The 18,752-nt window shown below is 32.7% G+C and overlaps 1 protein-coding gene across 1 annotated transcript; it reads right to left on the reverse strand.

Annotated features, from left to right (window-relative positions):
• Positions 1–514: 514 nt before the first annotated feature.
• Positions 515–18,287, reverse strand: LOC126748315 (DNA polymerase eta). Its single transcript, XM_050457463.1, has 4 exons — positions 18,072–18,287; positions 6,584–7,017; positions 5,909–6,526; positions 515–1,826 (listed from the first exon to the last, which is right to left on the reverse strand). The coding sequence occupies exons 1-4, from the start codon at positions 18,203–18,205 to the stop codon at positions 685–687; spliced, it is 2,328 nt and encodes a 775-aa protein (XP_050313420.1). The 5' UTR covers positions 18,206–18,287; the 3' UTR covers positions 515–684.
• Between the last annotated feature and the right edge of the window lie 465 nt (positions 18,288–18,752).

An 18,752-nucleotide genomic window follows, 5' to 3' on the forward strand; every position in this document is an offset into this window, starting at 1 on the left:
GTTATGTATATTCTGACGGTATTTTCATATTTCATCTGTAATTGACATAATTGCTGCTGATACTGTAAATTCTCATTTTCACCAGAAATTCGAAAAAGACAATATTTTTTACACAGTGTAGCTCAAACATTAAAAGGTTCGGGTAGGGATATATACTTATAGGTTGATTGAACTTTTTTTCTTAAAACATACCCTGTTATTCCTGTATAATTTTCTAAGATATATTTAAGTTAGAAACATTCCTAGATAGAAGACTTTTTTATATTATACTTGAACTGCATGCAGACGTCTTATGAATTCAGGCCACAAAAATAAAACACTTTAGACAAACATGTGTTTATTTTAAGTCGAACTGCATAAATTATATTATTATACTTGCCTACTTTTAATCAGAAAAATAAATATAAATAAATAAATACATTCCAGGAATATGAGATTATACATTCTCAAAGCAAGCAAATTCGTTAAAACTTGCTTGCTCTGAGGCATATAAGATTGAAATAAAACTAGACACCACAATGATTGTCGTAACTATTGGTAAAATAATATCAAATAAAATCTACTGTCTGCATATAAATATATAAAAATTTCTTAATAAAAATAGCAGACGTTTAAATTTACAATACAATTGAATGCAATTAAAATAAATAGAATTTAAATTTATAAACTAGCTACTAAGAAAAATCACGTTGGTTTTAAAAACCTCAGCATATTACCCTGGCCTTTCACCAAAGAACTTTTCTTTATATTTTCTTTGTGATTTATTGATCCTTTCTTCACAGCCTTGCTTTGATTACCACTACTTTGCGATTTTTGCCCCACATTCATCTCCAGATGTAACCGTTTAGCGGCATGGAAATCTTGATGAACATCCCAGTCACTTTCCCGAATTTTCATATTACATTCCGTACATAAAGTTCCTTCTTCATCTTGTGGTTTAAAATAGTTGTTTATGGGTTTGATCGGAGGACTATTTTTTGTGTTTAACTGTTTTTGGACTTTGTTTTTGTGTTTTTCTGTTTCTGATTGTGTTTTTCTTTTTTTAGACTCGGCTTGAGGGGTTAACGTTTCATTTTTATATAGATGTGCTTCGTTTTTTACAATACTTAAGGCAAAATGATAGTCTAAATGCGATTGATAATCATGGGGGTTGATCATTTTTCCACACTGAGGACATTTATTGTCTTTTTCTGGAGAATAATCATTAATAGTTTCTTCTTGCAGTAACACATTGGATTCTTCAGTACTTGCATCATCAGATGTATTACAGGGATTATCAGTACTACATTGATCTTTTACCTCAAAAGAATCGATAACCTCTTGTTTACTACTACATCGATCATTTACCTCCAAGGAGTCAATAACCTCCTTACTACTACATTGACCTTTTACCTCCAAGTTTTTGGAAGTATTAAAATCCCTATTAACATTTCCGCTAAAATATTTCCTAAAGAATGAATTTACTGGAGGACTTAATAACACTGGAGACTCGCCTCTAGTGTCTTGGGATATTTCGTTGCTAATTGAATCATTTGATTTGGAATCTTCTTCAGGGGTCATTAACGGACTTGTAAAGTTGTAGTTTTGATTTTTTACAGATTCGGGATAAATTTGCTCAAAGAACGTCACATTTCGGTCATCAGGACTCAATTCCTCATCGGTTGTTTTGAAATATATGTCATCATCGATATGATTTACTTCAACCTGGGTCCGATCAATGATGTTATTTGTAGCAGCCATTTTGTTCTTGTTGTTAACCATGTTCTTAAAAAATGAAGTTATTTCTTTGATTTTTGAGACGTCTTGGAAGTTTCCAACGCTAATGCCTAGAACAAATACACATTAAGTACTTAAAAGGATATCATCAGGATATCATTTTTTCTTTTGAATGCGTTTATATAAAAAAAATTATTTTTCGCACACATCATTAGCAATTTAAATACTACTTTTTGGTCCCTAGCTAATTTTGCAAAACTTCAAACTTTAAAAAAATTAAATTAAATAGAAAGGAGGGTCATGCGATACATCGTGGGAAAGATCCCACTAAATGCTTTATGGTCCTAGAATATTAAGTCATTACTTCTACACATAGCAAAATGGCAGCCTTTCAAAATCTTATTTTTCGCATGTTTAAAATAACTAAACTTTAGGTAACACAGAAACGTAACTATTTAACTACCAAAGATGTTGAAAATGTCAACCATTAACTTCACGGCAGTAAAATAATCTATTGGAGAACTCTTCACGAATATTTTGGAAGGTGGCAATATCAATATTGCGACATCTACGTCCCAAAAAAAAGTCCAGAGGTGTAAGATCGGGCGATCTGGCTGGCCACTCGGTAGGACCTCGACGACCAATCCACCGATTAGGGTAAGTATTAGTCAAATATTCTCTAACATTTCTGCTAAAGTGATCCCATCTTGTTGAAAAACTGTTTCCAACTAAATTCATAAGGATTGTCTTCAATAATCTCAAGGAGCAGTGGCTCTACTGCATTTCCCAACATGTTTAAGTAAAGCTCCCCTGTGAAATTTTGGTTTTTACAACAATTGAACAGAGGTAGTTAAGAGTGGGAGCTTTCATGATGTATTGCATGACCCGCCTTTCTATTTAATTTTATTGTTCAAAGTGGCGTCCCGCCGCCATTTTGAAGTTTTCCAAATTGAGCTAGGGACCAAAAAGTAGTATTTAAGTTGCTAATCATGTGTGCCAACTTTCAAATTTTTATATAAACGCATTCAAAAGATAAGAGGGGTTGGGTACATTTAAGAGCCGTACTCAATCTATGGAGAATGGTAACACCGAATAATTGAAAATTCAGCAATATTTGCTGATAGTTGATGAGGTGAGAGATAACATTTACTTTATTTAAATTTGAAACCCTATATATATTTATTTTTATTTTTGTACATATGTAGAGCCTGAACAAATAAACCCGGTTTTCTTCTATTTATATCTTGTGAACTACACATAACAATGTTAGCAGAAGTTTCGATACCCTTAAAACCCCCGTTAAAAAAATTAGAAAGCCACTATTTTACATCTTTACATGCTCCTACCCTTTTTAATCCGACCTTCCTTTGCTGTTCACTGTCCCAATATATTACCTTTGTATATTCTTAAAGATTGTTAGTTTTTATTTTAGCAATTAAGTGAATTATATTTAGTTGATTAATACTGAATTTAAAATTTTAAAATTTATGCCCCTGCTTTGTAATTCGAGGTTCCTGTTAAGTAATGTAATAAATAAATTAAATTTGTGTAAATTACTCATAAGTGCTTTTAGATGTTGTTCACTTAACTAAACTTTATTTCAAATTTGGACCAGTTACTTTATACAAACCCCAGAAGTTTTTGGTATAAGTTTATAAATAATAGTTAATAGTTAATAATAGTTATAATAGTTTATAATAATAGTTAATAATAGTTATAATAGTTTATAATAACAGGAGAGCAACGAATATGCTTCCTGATTTGATGACCTATAATAATGGGAAGTTTGCAGGTTGTAAACAAATTGCAGAGGGGTTTGCCAAGTTTTTTTCTACTGTCCATAATGGAGATAATAATGTCTTACCTTCTCGGCAGGCTGGTGTAAACATGACTATTCCAAATCCTAAATTATCTATTGGATTAATTTTTGATAAGATCTTTCGATTACCCCTTAAACTTAGTGCTGGCCCTGATGGTATACCCAATTATTTTTTGAGAAAATGTGTATGTGCCCTCTCTTATTCCCTCTTTATTTTATTCAGTAGGTCTTTAGACTTGACAGTTTTTTCATCCCAGTGGAAACTCAGTTTTATTACGCCTATATTTAAATGTGGTGCTGCTAATGAAATGATCAATTACAGGAGTGTGTGTGTACAGTCTGCCATTCCAAAACTTCTGGACAGTCTTATTTATGACCAAATAAATTTTTATTGCAAAGAACTTCTGTTAAGTGAACAGCATGGCTTCAGTCGTGGCAAGTTTGCTATTACAAACTTGTTGCTGTATCAGGGCGCTCTGTTAAATGCTTTGGAGAGGGGTGAACAAGTGGATGTAATATATACAGACTTTTCCAAGGCATTTGACAGTGTCAGCCATAGCTTATTACTAGAAAAATTGAGACTTTTTGGTTTTTCAGATTGTTTGGTGGCCTGGTTTGCAAGTGTTCTTTCTGACAGATTTCAGCAGGTACAAATTGGGGATGCTAGGTCGCATCTTATCAGTGTGACCTCTGGGGTTCCACGGGGTGGTCATTGTTCTCCTCTGTTGTTCAATATTTTCATTAATGATATTTTGGTTTGCTTTAAAAATAGTAATTTTTTTGTTATTTTCCGATGATTTAACGTTTTATAGGGTGATCAGTTCAGAACAAGACATGGTTCTCTTGCAAGATGATCTGAATAGATTGTGTGAATGGTGTGTTGGTAATAGTTTGGCACTGAATGTGGGTAAATGCAGTTATATTAGTTTCTACAAAAGAAACAAACGGGTAATTTCCTCCTATACTATTGATAATGTTAATCTTAGATACACTGAAGTAGTAAAGGACCTTGGTATCTTTTTTGATGAACAATTGCATTTTAATACCCATGTAAATACTATTATAACTAAAGCATCTAAGGGCCTTGGTTTTATCCTGCGCAATTGTAAAGATCTGTCGGTTGAAACTTGCAAAAGGTTGTACATATCACTTGTTGTCTCTTTGTTGGAGTATGGATCAATAATTTGGTCTCCTCTGTACATGAATAATTATATGGCACTGGAGAGGGTTCAAAATAAATTTCTACGATTCTGCCTTTATAAACTTCGCATTCCAGTTCCTAATGACCATTGTTATGATGAAGCAATGAACTTGCTGAATATGCGGAGTTTACTTAAGAGACGCACTGAGAATGATTTGGTGTTTATTTATAAACTTTTGAATGGCCTTGTGATTTGTCCCGAACTACTTATTAATAATTTGAAATACATTTGATCATTGTCATTGATAATAATATATTTTGTTTTTTCTTAGCTAATTTTGCATTGTTAATTGTTCAGATTTTGAGAGAATATTGTTACTACTTGTAAAACAGTTTAATTATCCTTGGTATTAAGATTAAGTCTGATAATTATTGTTAATTAGTAATTAGTGGTTGGTTAGTATAGCTTTTATTTCTTTTTCAGAAATATATATATTTTTTGTAATGGGGTTGATCCCATGTATTGATTAAATAAATAAATAAATAAATAAAAACATTTGAATTTGAATACATGATGGTTACTTTCCACACTTGTGCTCAACATTGAGATATCCTAAACGATGAGATATACACCACTGATTAAATTTGAAAAAACAGAATACAACATAAACATATGTCAATCTTGTCTGACAATTCAGATCACTTTATTATATTCGTATTTGGCAACTATTATGAAACTTATTATGTAAAGATTTTCATTAAAATTATCAAAATGTGAGTGTTGTGAATGTGAATTGTGAATGTTTATATTCTTGTAAAGGTTTTAGGCAAAAAGGAAGTTTTTCCCTTTTAATAATTATTCGTGTTTCTAATGAATTCTTCAAATGAATAAAATTCTCTGTAGGTCTGGAAGTACTCCAATGAGCAATGGCGAAATATTGTATCTCAAATTACATTTCAAAAACCTTTATTTTAATGACACAGGAGCTTTTTCCTTTTTTTTAGAAATGACTTAATCCAGGATTTCAAACTAATGAAAAAATTGTCAAACATTCTAGAGACCTCATCTAAAGTGATCTTTCGTTTATGAGCCCTTGTGTTTTTTACCCACTTCTTGGTTGGTTTTTCTGCTTTAAATATATAAAAAGACAAAAATTATAAAGTCATAAAAAAATCCAATAGAACAACAAAGAAAGCCCAAAAAACACAACTTTTTAGCTAGAGTTCCTTACCCAATAAAAACAACTTATAACTCCCATCATCTTGCATGCAATTTTTCTGCAAAATCCTCCAGGCATTATCCACAATTTTACTTTTTTCATAACAACTCAGTGGATGACTTTTACTTCCATCTCCACTTTCTTGTTGATAAGTAAGAACCATCTGCCTGCCTTTTCTGCCATTTTCATGAAAATCTTTTTCCAGTCTTTCACATAATTCTTCAGCGAGTTCATTTAGCCAGTGGTCGATATCTTCCTTCGATGTTAAACCTTTGCCAGGGAATTTTTTTGAGCACCCAATCGATTTTGAGACTAAACGCGAACAAACTGGTTCTGTATCAATACCTTTTGAAATATTGTACAACCAGTGTGCATTTTTATCATCAAACACTTTTGTTAGCTCTTTTAGAGTGAATTGAGCTAATTGTCCCATAAATTCAATGCCGAGTTTGCTCACAATACTATCCCCAAATTTGCCTCCTAAACTTTTGATCTTTTTCAAAGGAAGATCTTTGTATAGCTCGGGCACGGCCTCGTGAGGCAAAATTGTTTGTTTATTAGGCTTATTCAATCCACAGACGAGTTTTGCGAGGATTTTATTGTGTGCTACTCCTGCCGAACATCTGTAACCTGAAATACAAAACGTTTAATCAAAATATTTGAGGGTAAATGATTTTTATGTTTTACCAGTTACCCTGAAAACTTCTGCACGAATTTCCTCAGCTATCACCCCTCCTAAAGCAAGCCTAAAATTACTTTCATTAAGATATTTATCCCTCGTAACATTCTCTATAAAGTCCTCAGTTAAATTGCCAACAACAAACGAATTTGGTAGTTTATCTACGGTTATATCATCATTTTTCTCCTCAATTCTCTTCTCCACAAGACTAGTGATGTCTAGGTAAGCTTCATCCACTGAAGCCCTTTCCAAATTGGTCGTAAAAGTTTGTAAAACATCAGCCACTCTTTTACCAGCATCTCTATACTTTGACAAATCTGCTTTACCTCGAGAATTGGGCACTATAGCCAAAATGATTTCAGGGCATTTTGCTTTGGCATCATCTCCACGCATGTGTCTGGTAACCCCTTTGTCTCTGGCCGGGTAGTTTACAGCGATTATACTGCAATGGTAATACATTTTTACTAGAGATAACAGTCATTACATTAGAAAGACTGACTGCTAAGGTTAGGCAATTGACCAAAATTGAACAAAAAATTAGTAGTTATTTATTAACATCTTTTTGTATGTATTTTCCTGCTGTGCATTCATGTGATTTCCTAATTCAATAGATGTGGAGCAGACTTTCCATATGCATTTTGTCCTTTTTTTCAAATTTTCAACCAAAGATGGCGTTTCAAGCTATATACACTTTGCTACAGTATTATGCCACAAAAGACGTTCCAAATGCACTTTGTCCCATGCAAATTAAATAATGAAAATACCTTGGACTTTCTATATGGTATATGTCCATTACCAGTAGACAAACTAACAGAAGTTTGTCCTTGCACCGTGGACTTATTGCCATTTGTTTCTCGTTACACTTGTTGCGGTTAGAAGTGTTTATTTTGAGTACTTTCAAGTTCTTTGTTTTTTACGGAATAAATTTAAAATAATGGATTTCCCTGTGACAGGGGATCATATAGTTGGTGATACGGATCGTGGTAGTAGAAAAAGGAAAGAAAATCCTACGTCTAAAGAGCGTAAAAGTAATGTCAGGTAAGTCTTACCTTTCCGGTACGCGGCCATTCATATTTGCCAGCGGATCGTGTTTTTGGGCAAATAGAAAAAGTTACAAGATCCTACAATACAATAAAAACACCTACAAAATATCATGAGATATAATCCAAGAAGGGAGACGTTAGACAACTTAGTAAGGACTGGGTTGTTTACGATATAAAAACTGCGTTAACCTCTTTAAAGGGATCAGGGGAAATGACGATCCATCCAAGCAATTTCAAACGTTATTAAAACGCGGAAAAAAGCTTTCGACTTTACAGCTACCTGTTGTAATGCTTCAAAATGATCTTAAAACAAAAAAGCTCCAGAGCCTCTCAAAACTTTTGGTGGAACTATCAGGGGCAAATTGGATTAATGATCCTGAGTTAACATGGTTTCAACCTATTCTCTCTAATAACCATGAACAAAATGAGAATCAAGTGAACCGAGATGAAACTGAGGGTGATAATGCTAGCGAAGAAGGTGACATGCTATGTGATTGCAATAATGATGACGACGGGGACCTTTATGACATTTAAAAATATTTTGTATATCAAAAATAAAATACTGATCTTATAAACCTACTTACGTTTTTTTCATATCCTTGCTATACTTATTCATGCCGCTTTGTATAGACAAAGAAAATGCAATTTGTCCAAGGTTGAGAAACTAAATGCAGTATGTCCTACAGTTTTTCCAAGTTTTTTAGGATATAATCAATACCAGATTGTCTGCATATAAGTACATCATGCATAATTTTTGATCAATTTTTCGGGTATATCATATTTTCGATAAATTTCTTGCCAGACACGTAGCAGTTTTTGCTTATTTGCCAAAATTACAAAAAATGGACAAAATGCATCTAGAAAGTCTGCTCCTCAGATATTTTTGGGAGATTTCACCTTATTCTATCAATATGTTACTATTATAGGAAATATTTATGATTACAAAAAAATTTCAAAAGCATAATGAATTCACTGGTTTTTTAAGGGCTTTCAATTACAGTAGAATTCCTCTTAACCGGTCACCTCGGGACTGCATAGCTGGCCGGTTTACACATATATATGAACATAATAAATATAAAATAATGGAAATATTCTTTATAGTTATGTATTTCATATTTACATACATGAAGGTGCTACATGAACAAATATACATATTATGTATGTAAGTTTAATATGTAATTATTTTTTGAAAAAGTCTGTGATTTTCTTCTGTTTTTTAACCTTCAGTGAATTTCTGAATGCGATATCCCTCCATTTTCTAATCACCAAAACGTCTAATGCTGTTGACTCATGTTGCTGCTCAATGAATCTTAATGCAAGTTCCATTAAATTTTTGGCTTCTTCATGAGATATCGTTTTTTCCTCTTCAATGTCACTATTCTCATCATATTCCTCTGGTTCTTTGGTTGCTAAATTTATGATTTCTTCATCATTCAAAAATTCATTTTCAAGGTGATCGTCACAACTTATCATCCAATTTTCCACATATTCTAATTGCAATGTTTCGTTACCCGTTAACTTTTGAAGGTCTTGTAGAGTGGATTTGTTTTCTTCTTCTTCAGTCTCTGCAATATTCGAGATCGCAACTAGATTCTCAACATCTGGCCAAAGTTTTCTCCAAGATTTAATAAACGTTGAAGAGGGCATTTCTTGAAATGCTGTAGCTAACATATAGATAACGTCCTTGATATTGATCTTTCTGATGACTTCTAAAAGACCTTTGTCTTCACTCTCCGAGTGTTGCAGAATTTCAGAAACAAGTTTACGCCTGTATCGTCTTTTTAAGCTCTTTCGATCACTCCTTGGTCCATTGGTTGCACTAAGCTTGGTTGCACTAAGCTTGTCACATTAGGAGGAAGATAAACTAGTTTTATGTCATCTACATCGCAGTCATGAGGATGGGTTGGAGCATTATCTAACACTAGAACTGCTTTGATAGGCAAGTTAACACTTTTTAAATGTTTTTTAACTCTTGGAACAAACTCTAAATTAAACCACTCTTTAAACAGGTCTGAATTCATCCACGCTGATTTTTGTGACTTATAATAGACCGGAAGGGACGATGGATTCAAGTTTTTGAATGCCCGTGGTTTAGCAGACTTGCCAATAACGAAAAGAGGAATTTTATCAGTTCCCGCTGCATTCGAACAAACGGCCACTCTAATACGTTCTTTGTTCTTTTTAAAGCTAGAGGCAGACTGTTCATGACTGCCTAGAAAAGTTTTTTCTGGTAACCTTTCAATGTTTAGCCAGGTCTCGTCCATACTATAAACGTTCTGGAGATAATTCCTCTGTTTTAACCATTTCACCAAACTTAGTCTTGAATTCTCTCGCACCTGAAGTATCAGCAGGCAGTTTTTCTCCACTTACATGTGCGAAATGAATTCCGTGTCGCTTTTTCCAACATTAAATTCTGCACAGACTTTCGCCACAGATTCACCGCTTCAACACTTTTAAACGTGTATCCATCAAAACCACAATTCTTTTGCGCTTTGCACTCATTGTTAAGGAAATAGTGTTTTGTACGTAGCCACAGCAAGAACAAACCAAACTGATCAAAACGACAAAATAATCCTATCCAACATCGTTTATAGTTCAGTTCACAGGGATCTCCCCATAGTAACGGGGAAATCCCAGCCGAATCGCCTCGCCGGTGAACTTCTTGGAAAATATTGCGTTCGGCTGTTGTAAACAGGCCGGTTAATCCGTCGACCGGTTAATGCGAAGCCGGTTAAGAGGAATTATACTGTATTTAATCATTTTTATTAAAACGCAGTATTTTCGTTTTCAGCATTTCCGATTAAAAAGCTTAAATTTCCCTTTTCTATTAAATGTATTTATTCATAGTTTACTTTTTTGTTTGTATATTTTATTTGTATACACCTTTTGCTGATTTCTATACATTTGAATATGTATATAATTTTTATTAATAAATAAATCAAATTTTATATCCCCAAGAAAAAAAATCAATTTAGAGCAGTAAGTAGTTAAATCTGAAAAAAAATTACTATTAAGTTCATTTCAATACAACTACTCTTCACTGTACAAATATGTTTAGTTTAATGAGCAATTTCGACTTTTACCAACAAATCTATGAAAATCAAGCATTTATGTCTGTCTCAAGATTCTGTGCTAGGACCATTATGATTCTTGATTTTTTTCAATGAATTACAAAGATACAACTCAAAAAAGACTACAAAAGAACAATCTCAGCTTGCATCAAAGATCTTGTGAGAGCTATAGTTTCATCAGACTCAATGTCAGATCGGAACAATGGTTGTATACAAACAAGCTGTTTCTTAATACAACAAAAACACAGTTCTTAATCTTTTCCACCAGAAACATTCCTAAAGAATCTGGATAATAATCCTGTAACACTTTTTTTATGTTCTCCTTAACCCTGGTATTTAAGCAGAGCTTTGCTTTCCCTTGAAAGCAATCTTCATGTATCTCTTACTGTGTTAAAAAGTACATATGGCACATTGCATATGTCATTCTTGCCTGGGGCTATTGTGTGGGAGGTACTGTTTGCAATACAAACACTGTACCTCATCTCATAAGTCAAGTGTAATTCGCTTAAAATTTGGGTCTGATGATTTCAACTATAGAGAGCATGTTGTTTCAAACATCAATCAACTGGAAAGATGTAGGGTTAGCCCTTTGTCTGTGGTAGAGCATTTCTTTAATAGATTGTTCTTTCCTATCAGACAATTGGTCACACCCAAATTTATACTAGACGTAAAACACCTACTCTTATCTAGTAGTTAATTGACAATGAAGAATATCTAAACACTTGGTCATAAGAGTCAATATCCTTGCATGTTATTTTGACAGTGCTAGTGGTATTATCACTTTTTTTCATATATATTGTTAAAATATTTTATAATGTATTCATGTATGTTATTTTATTGTAATAATGTTAATGATTTTATTTTACCTCTATATTTTGTTATTACTAACTTCTCATGAATAAGCTGTGTTTAATTTAAAACTGTACCATTTTAAGTTATTAGTAAATATCTATGATTATCAGTTTTTAATAAAATTTTAGTTGTCACAATAATCCTGTCGCTAAATCAAAACTTTTACAAATCTTTCGAGGGCAGCTCCTTCTGTACTAGCTAAATACTTTCATGCCTCTATTTTGAGTGGCAAACTTGTTGACTTTTTAAAGCAAGCTATTGTAATTAACCTTTCTGTTGCTAATCCCTGGCAAGTGTGTAAGGTGAGTACTTTACCCACGGTAATAGAACAAATATTTTTCCAAAAATCCTAACAATGCCATTTTTCACCTTCTTGAAGAAATAAACTTCATCAACTTCATTCCTTGATTCCATGCCTGTTCTTACAGGCAATTTTCTTTTTACATTTCATCCGACTAATGTTGTAAGAGAAAACATTAAAAGATTAAAAAACAGTAGGAATATACTGCTTTGATATTAATACTAGAATATATCAATCTCTTAAAAACTTATAATTGTTCTATTAGCCAAACTAATAATCCCGTGTATTTCGGCTGGTATTTTTCCAAGAGCACGTAAAAGACCTACAGTAGTTCCTTTAATTATATGTAAGGCAGATTTCATACCAAAGAGATAAACAACAAGCGATTGGCGATATGCAATACGCAACAACGATATTGTATCGCTTCTATTTTCAGTACCACAACGATACAAACATACAAAATAAATCAATTAAAAATGGCAACCGCAAATGTAAATAACGTTTTGATTGGATTTTATATGCCACGTAGACGCAGGCAAAGACAAAAAAACAAAAAGCGTCGTTTTGGGTACGGCCTCTTCACCTAGAAAATATATGTCATTCAGCAACTGTTGTTGCTGCAGAAATGCATTCAGACTCCGAAAAGTTTCAAAGTTTTCATAGAATGAATCAAGAGAATTTTTTAATATTAGTTGAACTTGTTTGCCCATTAATACTTAAAAAAGATACAAATTACCGATTGCCAGTGTCCCGTGAAGAACGTCTATTGATTATATATAATGGTAAGTTGAACATGAACACTTATTTAATAACGCGGGTATAGTTTACAGTTGAATTTTAAAAAGTTTAACTTAATAACCTTAAAGAATAAAAAAAGTTTCATTTATATAAAAAAAACTGTGGTATGTTCCATGTTGCAAAATATTCAGCAGCCGACGGTGATGTTGATCTGGTATTAGAGTTGTCATATACTGATGCTGCAGAGCTTAATGCCGGCGATGGAGCTCGTTCGTTTCCGCTTGCAATCCATTCTGGTAACATCTGGTAGGAGACTTTGCAAAAATTCCAAATCTGCATTTGGCATAGTGGGGAGCGTTTGCTTTTTTACAAAGTCTATAAAACATGAGTCTTCTTTTGCTAACGTAGATGTTGAAGAGCTGGAACAAATTCTTTTGTTTTAAGTCCTATTGAACTGATTATGTTGGATAGGTAAAGTATTGTTTTGAGTTTCCTTTTCAGTAGTAACACTCCAATGACTGTAATTTTGGGAAAAATCTTTTGCTGGTAGTATCTTGCTGATCTGCCGAGTCTTGTCCAATTTGGTTTTTTGAGCAATTTTCTTTACTTGACTTTGGAGCGTTTGACGTTTCTGATTCCATCATAGATTCGTCATTAGGTTCATCGCTTGAGGTTGGGGAAGGTAAATTACCAGATTGTTTCCTTGATTTTATAAAGGGCAAGAGAAATACCATCGCATCCTCTAAATAATTTTTTTTTACTAGCCCGTGATCCTGATGGAAGTTTCTTTTTAACTCTCCTTAATGCTTCTCGTAAGTTCTTCCACTTTTCCTTGCATTCTACTACCAAAAATAAAAGAAAGGCATTTTTATAGAACACCAATGCAAATAATCGGTTATATAAGAAATCTTTGCAATTTTTATATTACTTTATATTCAAGAAATAAATTCTAGTAATATAGACATATTTATTTTTAGATATTTGGCTACAGGGAGCAGTTTTTCAGCGGTGTCATTCATGTTTTTTCGAGGAATCAGTTACGACATCATTGCAGAAAAAGATGCTAAAATGGATAGCATCATCTAACCGATAATATAAACTTTGGAATCTACTCAACCGTATAGGTTCATTTGACGGGAAACACATCCGAAATAAAAAATATCGGAAATACTGGTTCCCAATACTACAATTACAAAAGTTATTTTTCTGTGGTTTTAATGGCAACAGCTGATGCTCATGGAATGTTCCTAACAATGGATGTTGGCGACTGTGGCAGAAACAGCGATGGAGCTGTGTTCAGAAGTAGCAGGCTGGGAAGATTGTTCGACCGAGGTGAATTAAAAATTCCGGCACCTCTACCTCTCCCACACGATACAAGTGGAAATTCTTTTCCATTTTTTTTTTGTGGCGACGAGGCTTTTCCACTTAAATGAAGCATAATATGAATCCATTTCCACAAAGAATTTTGGATGATAAAAAACGCATATTTAATTATAGATTGTCTCGCGGTCGCAAAAGTGTCGAATGCGCATTTGGTATATAAGTGAGCAAATTTCGCATTTTCGAAACGCCTGTTGCATATAGGGAAGAAACCGTTAATAGTATAATAAAAAGTGTTCGTGTTCTTCACAATTTTATTCGCAGTAAGGAGGGCCGATTTACTAGACCAGCTTTGAAAATGGAGAGGGAAAATATAGAAAACACATTTGATACCAATTTGCCACCAGAATGTATGCGAATAAATGAAGCAGGCTCTGCGATTACACTACGAATTATTCAAATGATTCATAACTCCTGAAGCAGCAATCCCATGGCAATAAAATTGTTGCATAAATAATATTTACAATTAAAGTTTCATCAAAATAATAAAATCTGTAAAAAAAATATTTTTTTATTTTTTCTTACCTGGTAATTGTGCTTCTTTCGAAACCAAATTCCACGCTTTTTTAGATTCATTACGCTTAGCATATTGGGTTAATTTATAATTATAAAGACTAGGGTACTTTTCAACTAGTTGTACAAACAATATATTCTGCTTTTCATCCATATCGCTCAAACGATCAGCAACAAATATCTGTCGCAACCTGTTTGAAATGTTTCCCAGATACGTATCGTCTATCACTTGACGATATTTTCTTGAAACGATTTTGCCGCTCTTTCGGTGTGAACGGTTGTCATTTAACTCAATGTTATTTTCACTAGCGGCGCATGTTGCTTATCACGTATCGCTCATTGCTTGTTGCTTATCTCTTTGGTGTAAAATCTACCTAAGAGGTCTCATCATGAACTAACGAACTACTGCCTAATTTCTTAATATTTTGGAATAAATTGTAAAGGAGCACTTAACCACCTATTTTGAAAAAAAAAATTATTTAGAGGCATCCAATTTGGTTTTAGAAATTAGAAACAGACAACATTAGCAATATATTTCACATACAATATATTTCACATACACAAGATATTTATAGTATTGAGAAGTATCGTGGGAAGATGGGAATTGGTTATGGATTCTTATACTTCATTTTATGATCTTACTAATGCATTGTATCTCTCATGGAATCCTCCTCTTCATATACATAAATGATCTTCCAAATGTTTAATATTTAAAACCTATCCTTCTTGCAAATAATACTAGTAATGTTATCCAGTAAAAATATGAATGGTTTTTGGCCAATGAACTTTCCTAAGCAAAATGCTAAATGCCTTGAAGACCAACAAGTTAAACTTAAGGTCGAAAGGAAATTTTACAAAATTTCTAGGAGTTAGTTTAGATGTTAAATTAACATGGAAATCACCTGTTACTCAAACTGAGTAGAATACTTTTCATGCTAAGATCCTTAAGGGCTATTATATTCTTGTCCACTATTTTGCCTACCTACCATGGTTATTTTTCTGCAAATATGTGCTATGCAATTTTGAACTGGGGCCATTCTAGCCATGAACAACAAATCTTTAAGCTTCAATAAACATGTGTCAGAATCATGGTTAAGCTATAGAGATTATTCTAGGATGTACTTCAGAGACCTTGATACACTTACGTTTCCAGGCTATACTTACACTTCCTTGTGCCTACATCAATCATTGTTTAATTTCCATTCCTAATATCATCTTCCAGTTTAGAACTTTTTCAGATATACACCATTACAAGACCAGGCATAGTAGGAACATTATCACAGACTTTCTCGAAACAGATGACTATTATTATGTTCAGTGCTTTAATATTATCCCACTCCATAATAAATCTTTAAGCCATAATATATTATATTGGTATATGGTGCTTTTTATTTTTTTGATGAATATTTTCAAGTAGTTTTAATTTCCTTTGACTGAAGATTGTGACTAAAATTGTAACTGTATCCAAATAAACATTTTAAAATTTTAAAATTACCAGCATTTATTTTCTGAATCTGCCATTTGTTTTCTTTCAGCTTTATGTTTATTACATTTTGTTTGAATTGTATTCACATTATATGTAGATTGATTGTATTCATATGTATTAATTTAATTTTCTACTTTTTCATAGATATTTTTTCAAGCCATTTGAATTACATAACACATACTGTGTAATGTACAATAAACAAATATTTGATTTGATGGTTCATTGCAAGGAGTTAAGTGTCACAGGGCTCTGTTGTTGGCCCACTCTTATTTCTTTTTTATGTTAGTGACTTACAAATGATAGTCGGACATGGCCAGGGCACTTTCTTTGGTAATGACACTACACTTCTTTGGCATTGAAGATAGTCTAATTGGAATAATAAACCAGGATCTGGCTGGCATTAAAGAATGGTGTTAGATTAACTATGTAACATTTAATATATCAAAAACAAATATTTTAAATTTGAAATGTATTTTAAAAGAGGAGGATGTCTCATTAGGTGTCCAGCTTGTTTCTATGATGATTATGGCTAAAATTTAATAACCATATGGTCTAAATTGGATTCAGGTTGCTTTGCAATTAAATTGCCTATTATTTGTCATTTAAGGTGTGGAACTTGCTTTTGGGATAGTTCTTCTGCCTAATATGTCTGTGCCTGATATCTAAGATATCTCTGTGGACTTAAATATGGGGAATCATTTAAGTGTCATTTAATTGGTTTACAAATTTTGACTCTTCCATCAGTTTTCATTCTTGAAGCAGCTTGTCTGATGCATAGAAAGTCTTCGCTTCACATGCACTTTATACAAATAATTAGATAAATGATATTTAATAAAAACTTAATAAAATTTAGTTTTGTAAATCTTGGAATATGCGGGTCTATTATTTGGTCCCCCCAGCACAGTATCTGGGTAGCAATGGTTGAAGGCATTCAGACAAGATTTTTTGAAGTGCATGTATTTTAGGAGGCTTAGTATATATCCCCAGAGAGGCTGTGATAATGATCATTTGTCACAAATTTTTGATAGACTGTCTCTGAGTAAGAGAAGAATTTTTGTGACGGTGAAACATGTTTGAAACGTCGTGTTACATTAAATAAATAAGACAATGCAAGTCCGACAAGATGTTTTCACCGTACCATTGTCTACCACCTTCAAAAACAGATTATATGCTTCCGATATTGACATTGATTCAACTATTCTGAATCAGTTTAAAAAAATAACACTAAATAAACTAAAATAGAACTGAACAAATCAGTGATGTGTTGGATATTTGTTATTGTATTTTATTAAAGTGGATAATTTCTGTGTTATTATGTGTATTGTGTAGTATTTCCTTTTATTATTTATTACAGTACTTTTTATAGTATGTTAAGTTAGTATCTGCAAAAGCCTTTGTAGCTGTTGACACTTGTAGCAAATAAATAAAATAAAAATAAATAAATAAACTTGCTAATACTTACAGCAACATTACATTTTCTATCAAAGGAGAAAAAAAGTGAATTACCTCCCATCTTCCTTTTCGATTGTTATGTACAAACAGTTGAGGAAAGAGATTAAGAAAATATTGATTAAAAAGGCAATACTTCTTAGACTAGCTTAGATTAGGCTTTAGTTGTAGTCAAGTTCTGCTTCATGTTACTTAGAATAATTAAGTTGGTTCCCTTATACTTTTTTTTGTTAATGTTTTTTTTCTTTTGTGATATTGCATTATATGTAATAATACGTGCAAATAGATTATTTTATATTTACACTTTTTTACAGCTTTGTCAACCACGTTTAGTGTTACAAGACAATAAAGGCTAAAAAAAGGCACTAACGGTCGTCAGAAATAGTAAAAAAAATAAATCATTGAGGAGTTTTTTTTTCAGATGTTCTGATCCTAAACGTAATTTTCAGTAACATTCCTGGAATGTATTTGTATTATTAGCTTGTGTATGGTGTTTCAGAGGTTGTTCTGGAAGATAGGTAAGTTTTAATTTTTTCTCATTACATTCTTATAGAAAATGTAAGTAAAACTGTTGATTACAACGGTGCCATTTTTCAGACACTATATTATTATATCCCTTAAGTATGTGAAAGAAATATGGTTTCTTAAAAAAAAAGAATTTACCCTCCTCCTCTCCACTGATTGTACTGAACCACAGCCAAAGGTTTTCCTTTCCAATCAGGATTCAGGTTTTCCTCCACTTGACAGTAAAAGCAATCCATGTCAATTAGTAAGATTACCCTATTTGTATGGCTCATTTTAAATAGGATCTTTTAAATAAAACAGAAAATTTAAAATTAATTTATAAAACAAATAACAACAAAGCAAGTCTAAATATTATACATAACCTATAAATCTAAATAAACAGATTTTCACTTTCTGACCTTACCAGTCAGCGCTAATTTCACTTCGGTGACTTGTTTGAACATTCTTAAGTTTACATTATTTTACTTTATTTTCAGGTTAAGTTGCATAATTTTATATATATAATTTTATTTAATACATAATAATATATAATACATAATTTTATTTAATAGTTTTGGCAAAGTTGCATAATTGAGACACCTTATAATTTCAAGTTACAGTATAACGATTAAATAACAGCGGGCGCGGACTATAAACAGTTCGCTGGCAAACGACATATGCTGCGTTCTCGATCTCGCAACCGATCGGACGTTAGCTTCACACATTAGTTTACCGGGTGAATTGGCAACGCTGTCATCCTTCCATTTAAATGTTCCCGCCAAACGTAATTTCTTCCGTTTATACAACCGAAATGTAGATTTTTCAATACGAAATTATGTA

This window comes from Anthonomus grandis, chromosome 2 (genome assembly GCF_022605725.1).
Source record: "Anthonomus grandis grandis chromosome 2, icAntGran1.3, whole genome shotgun sequence".
Taxonomy (NCBI): Eukaryota; Metazoa; Arthropoda; class Insecta; order Coleoptera; family Curculionidae; genus Anthonomus; species Anthonomus grandis.

Coding starts and splice junctions, on each gene's coding strand:
- LOC126748315 (XM_050457463.1), bottom strand. CDS start 18,205: ATGAGCCATACAAATAGGGTAATCTTACTAATTGACATGGATTGCTTT. Junction 6,527..6,583: donor AGAAGTTTTCAGGGTAACTG/GTAAAACATAAA, acceptor TTTGTATTTCAG/GTTACAGATGTTCGGCAGGA. Junction 1,827..5,908: donor TTATAAGTTGTTTTTATTGG/GTAAGGAACTCT, acceptor TATTTGTTCTAG/GCATTAGCGTTGGAAACTTC.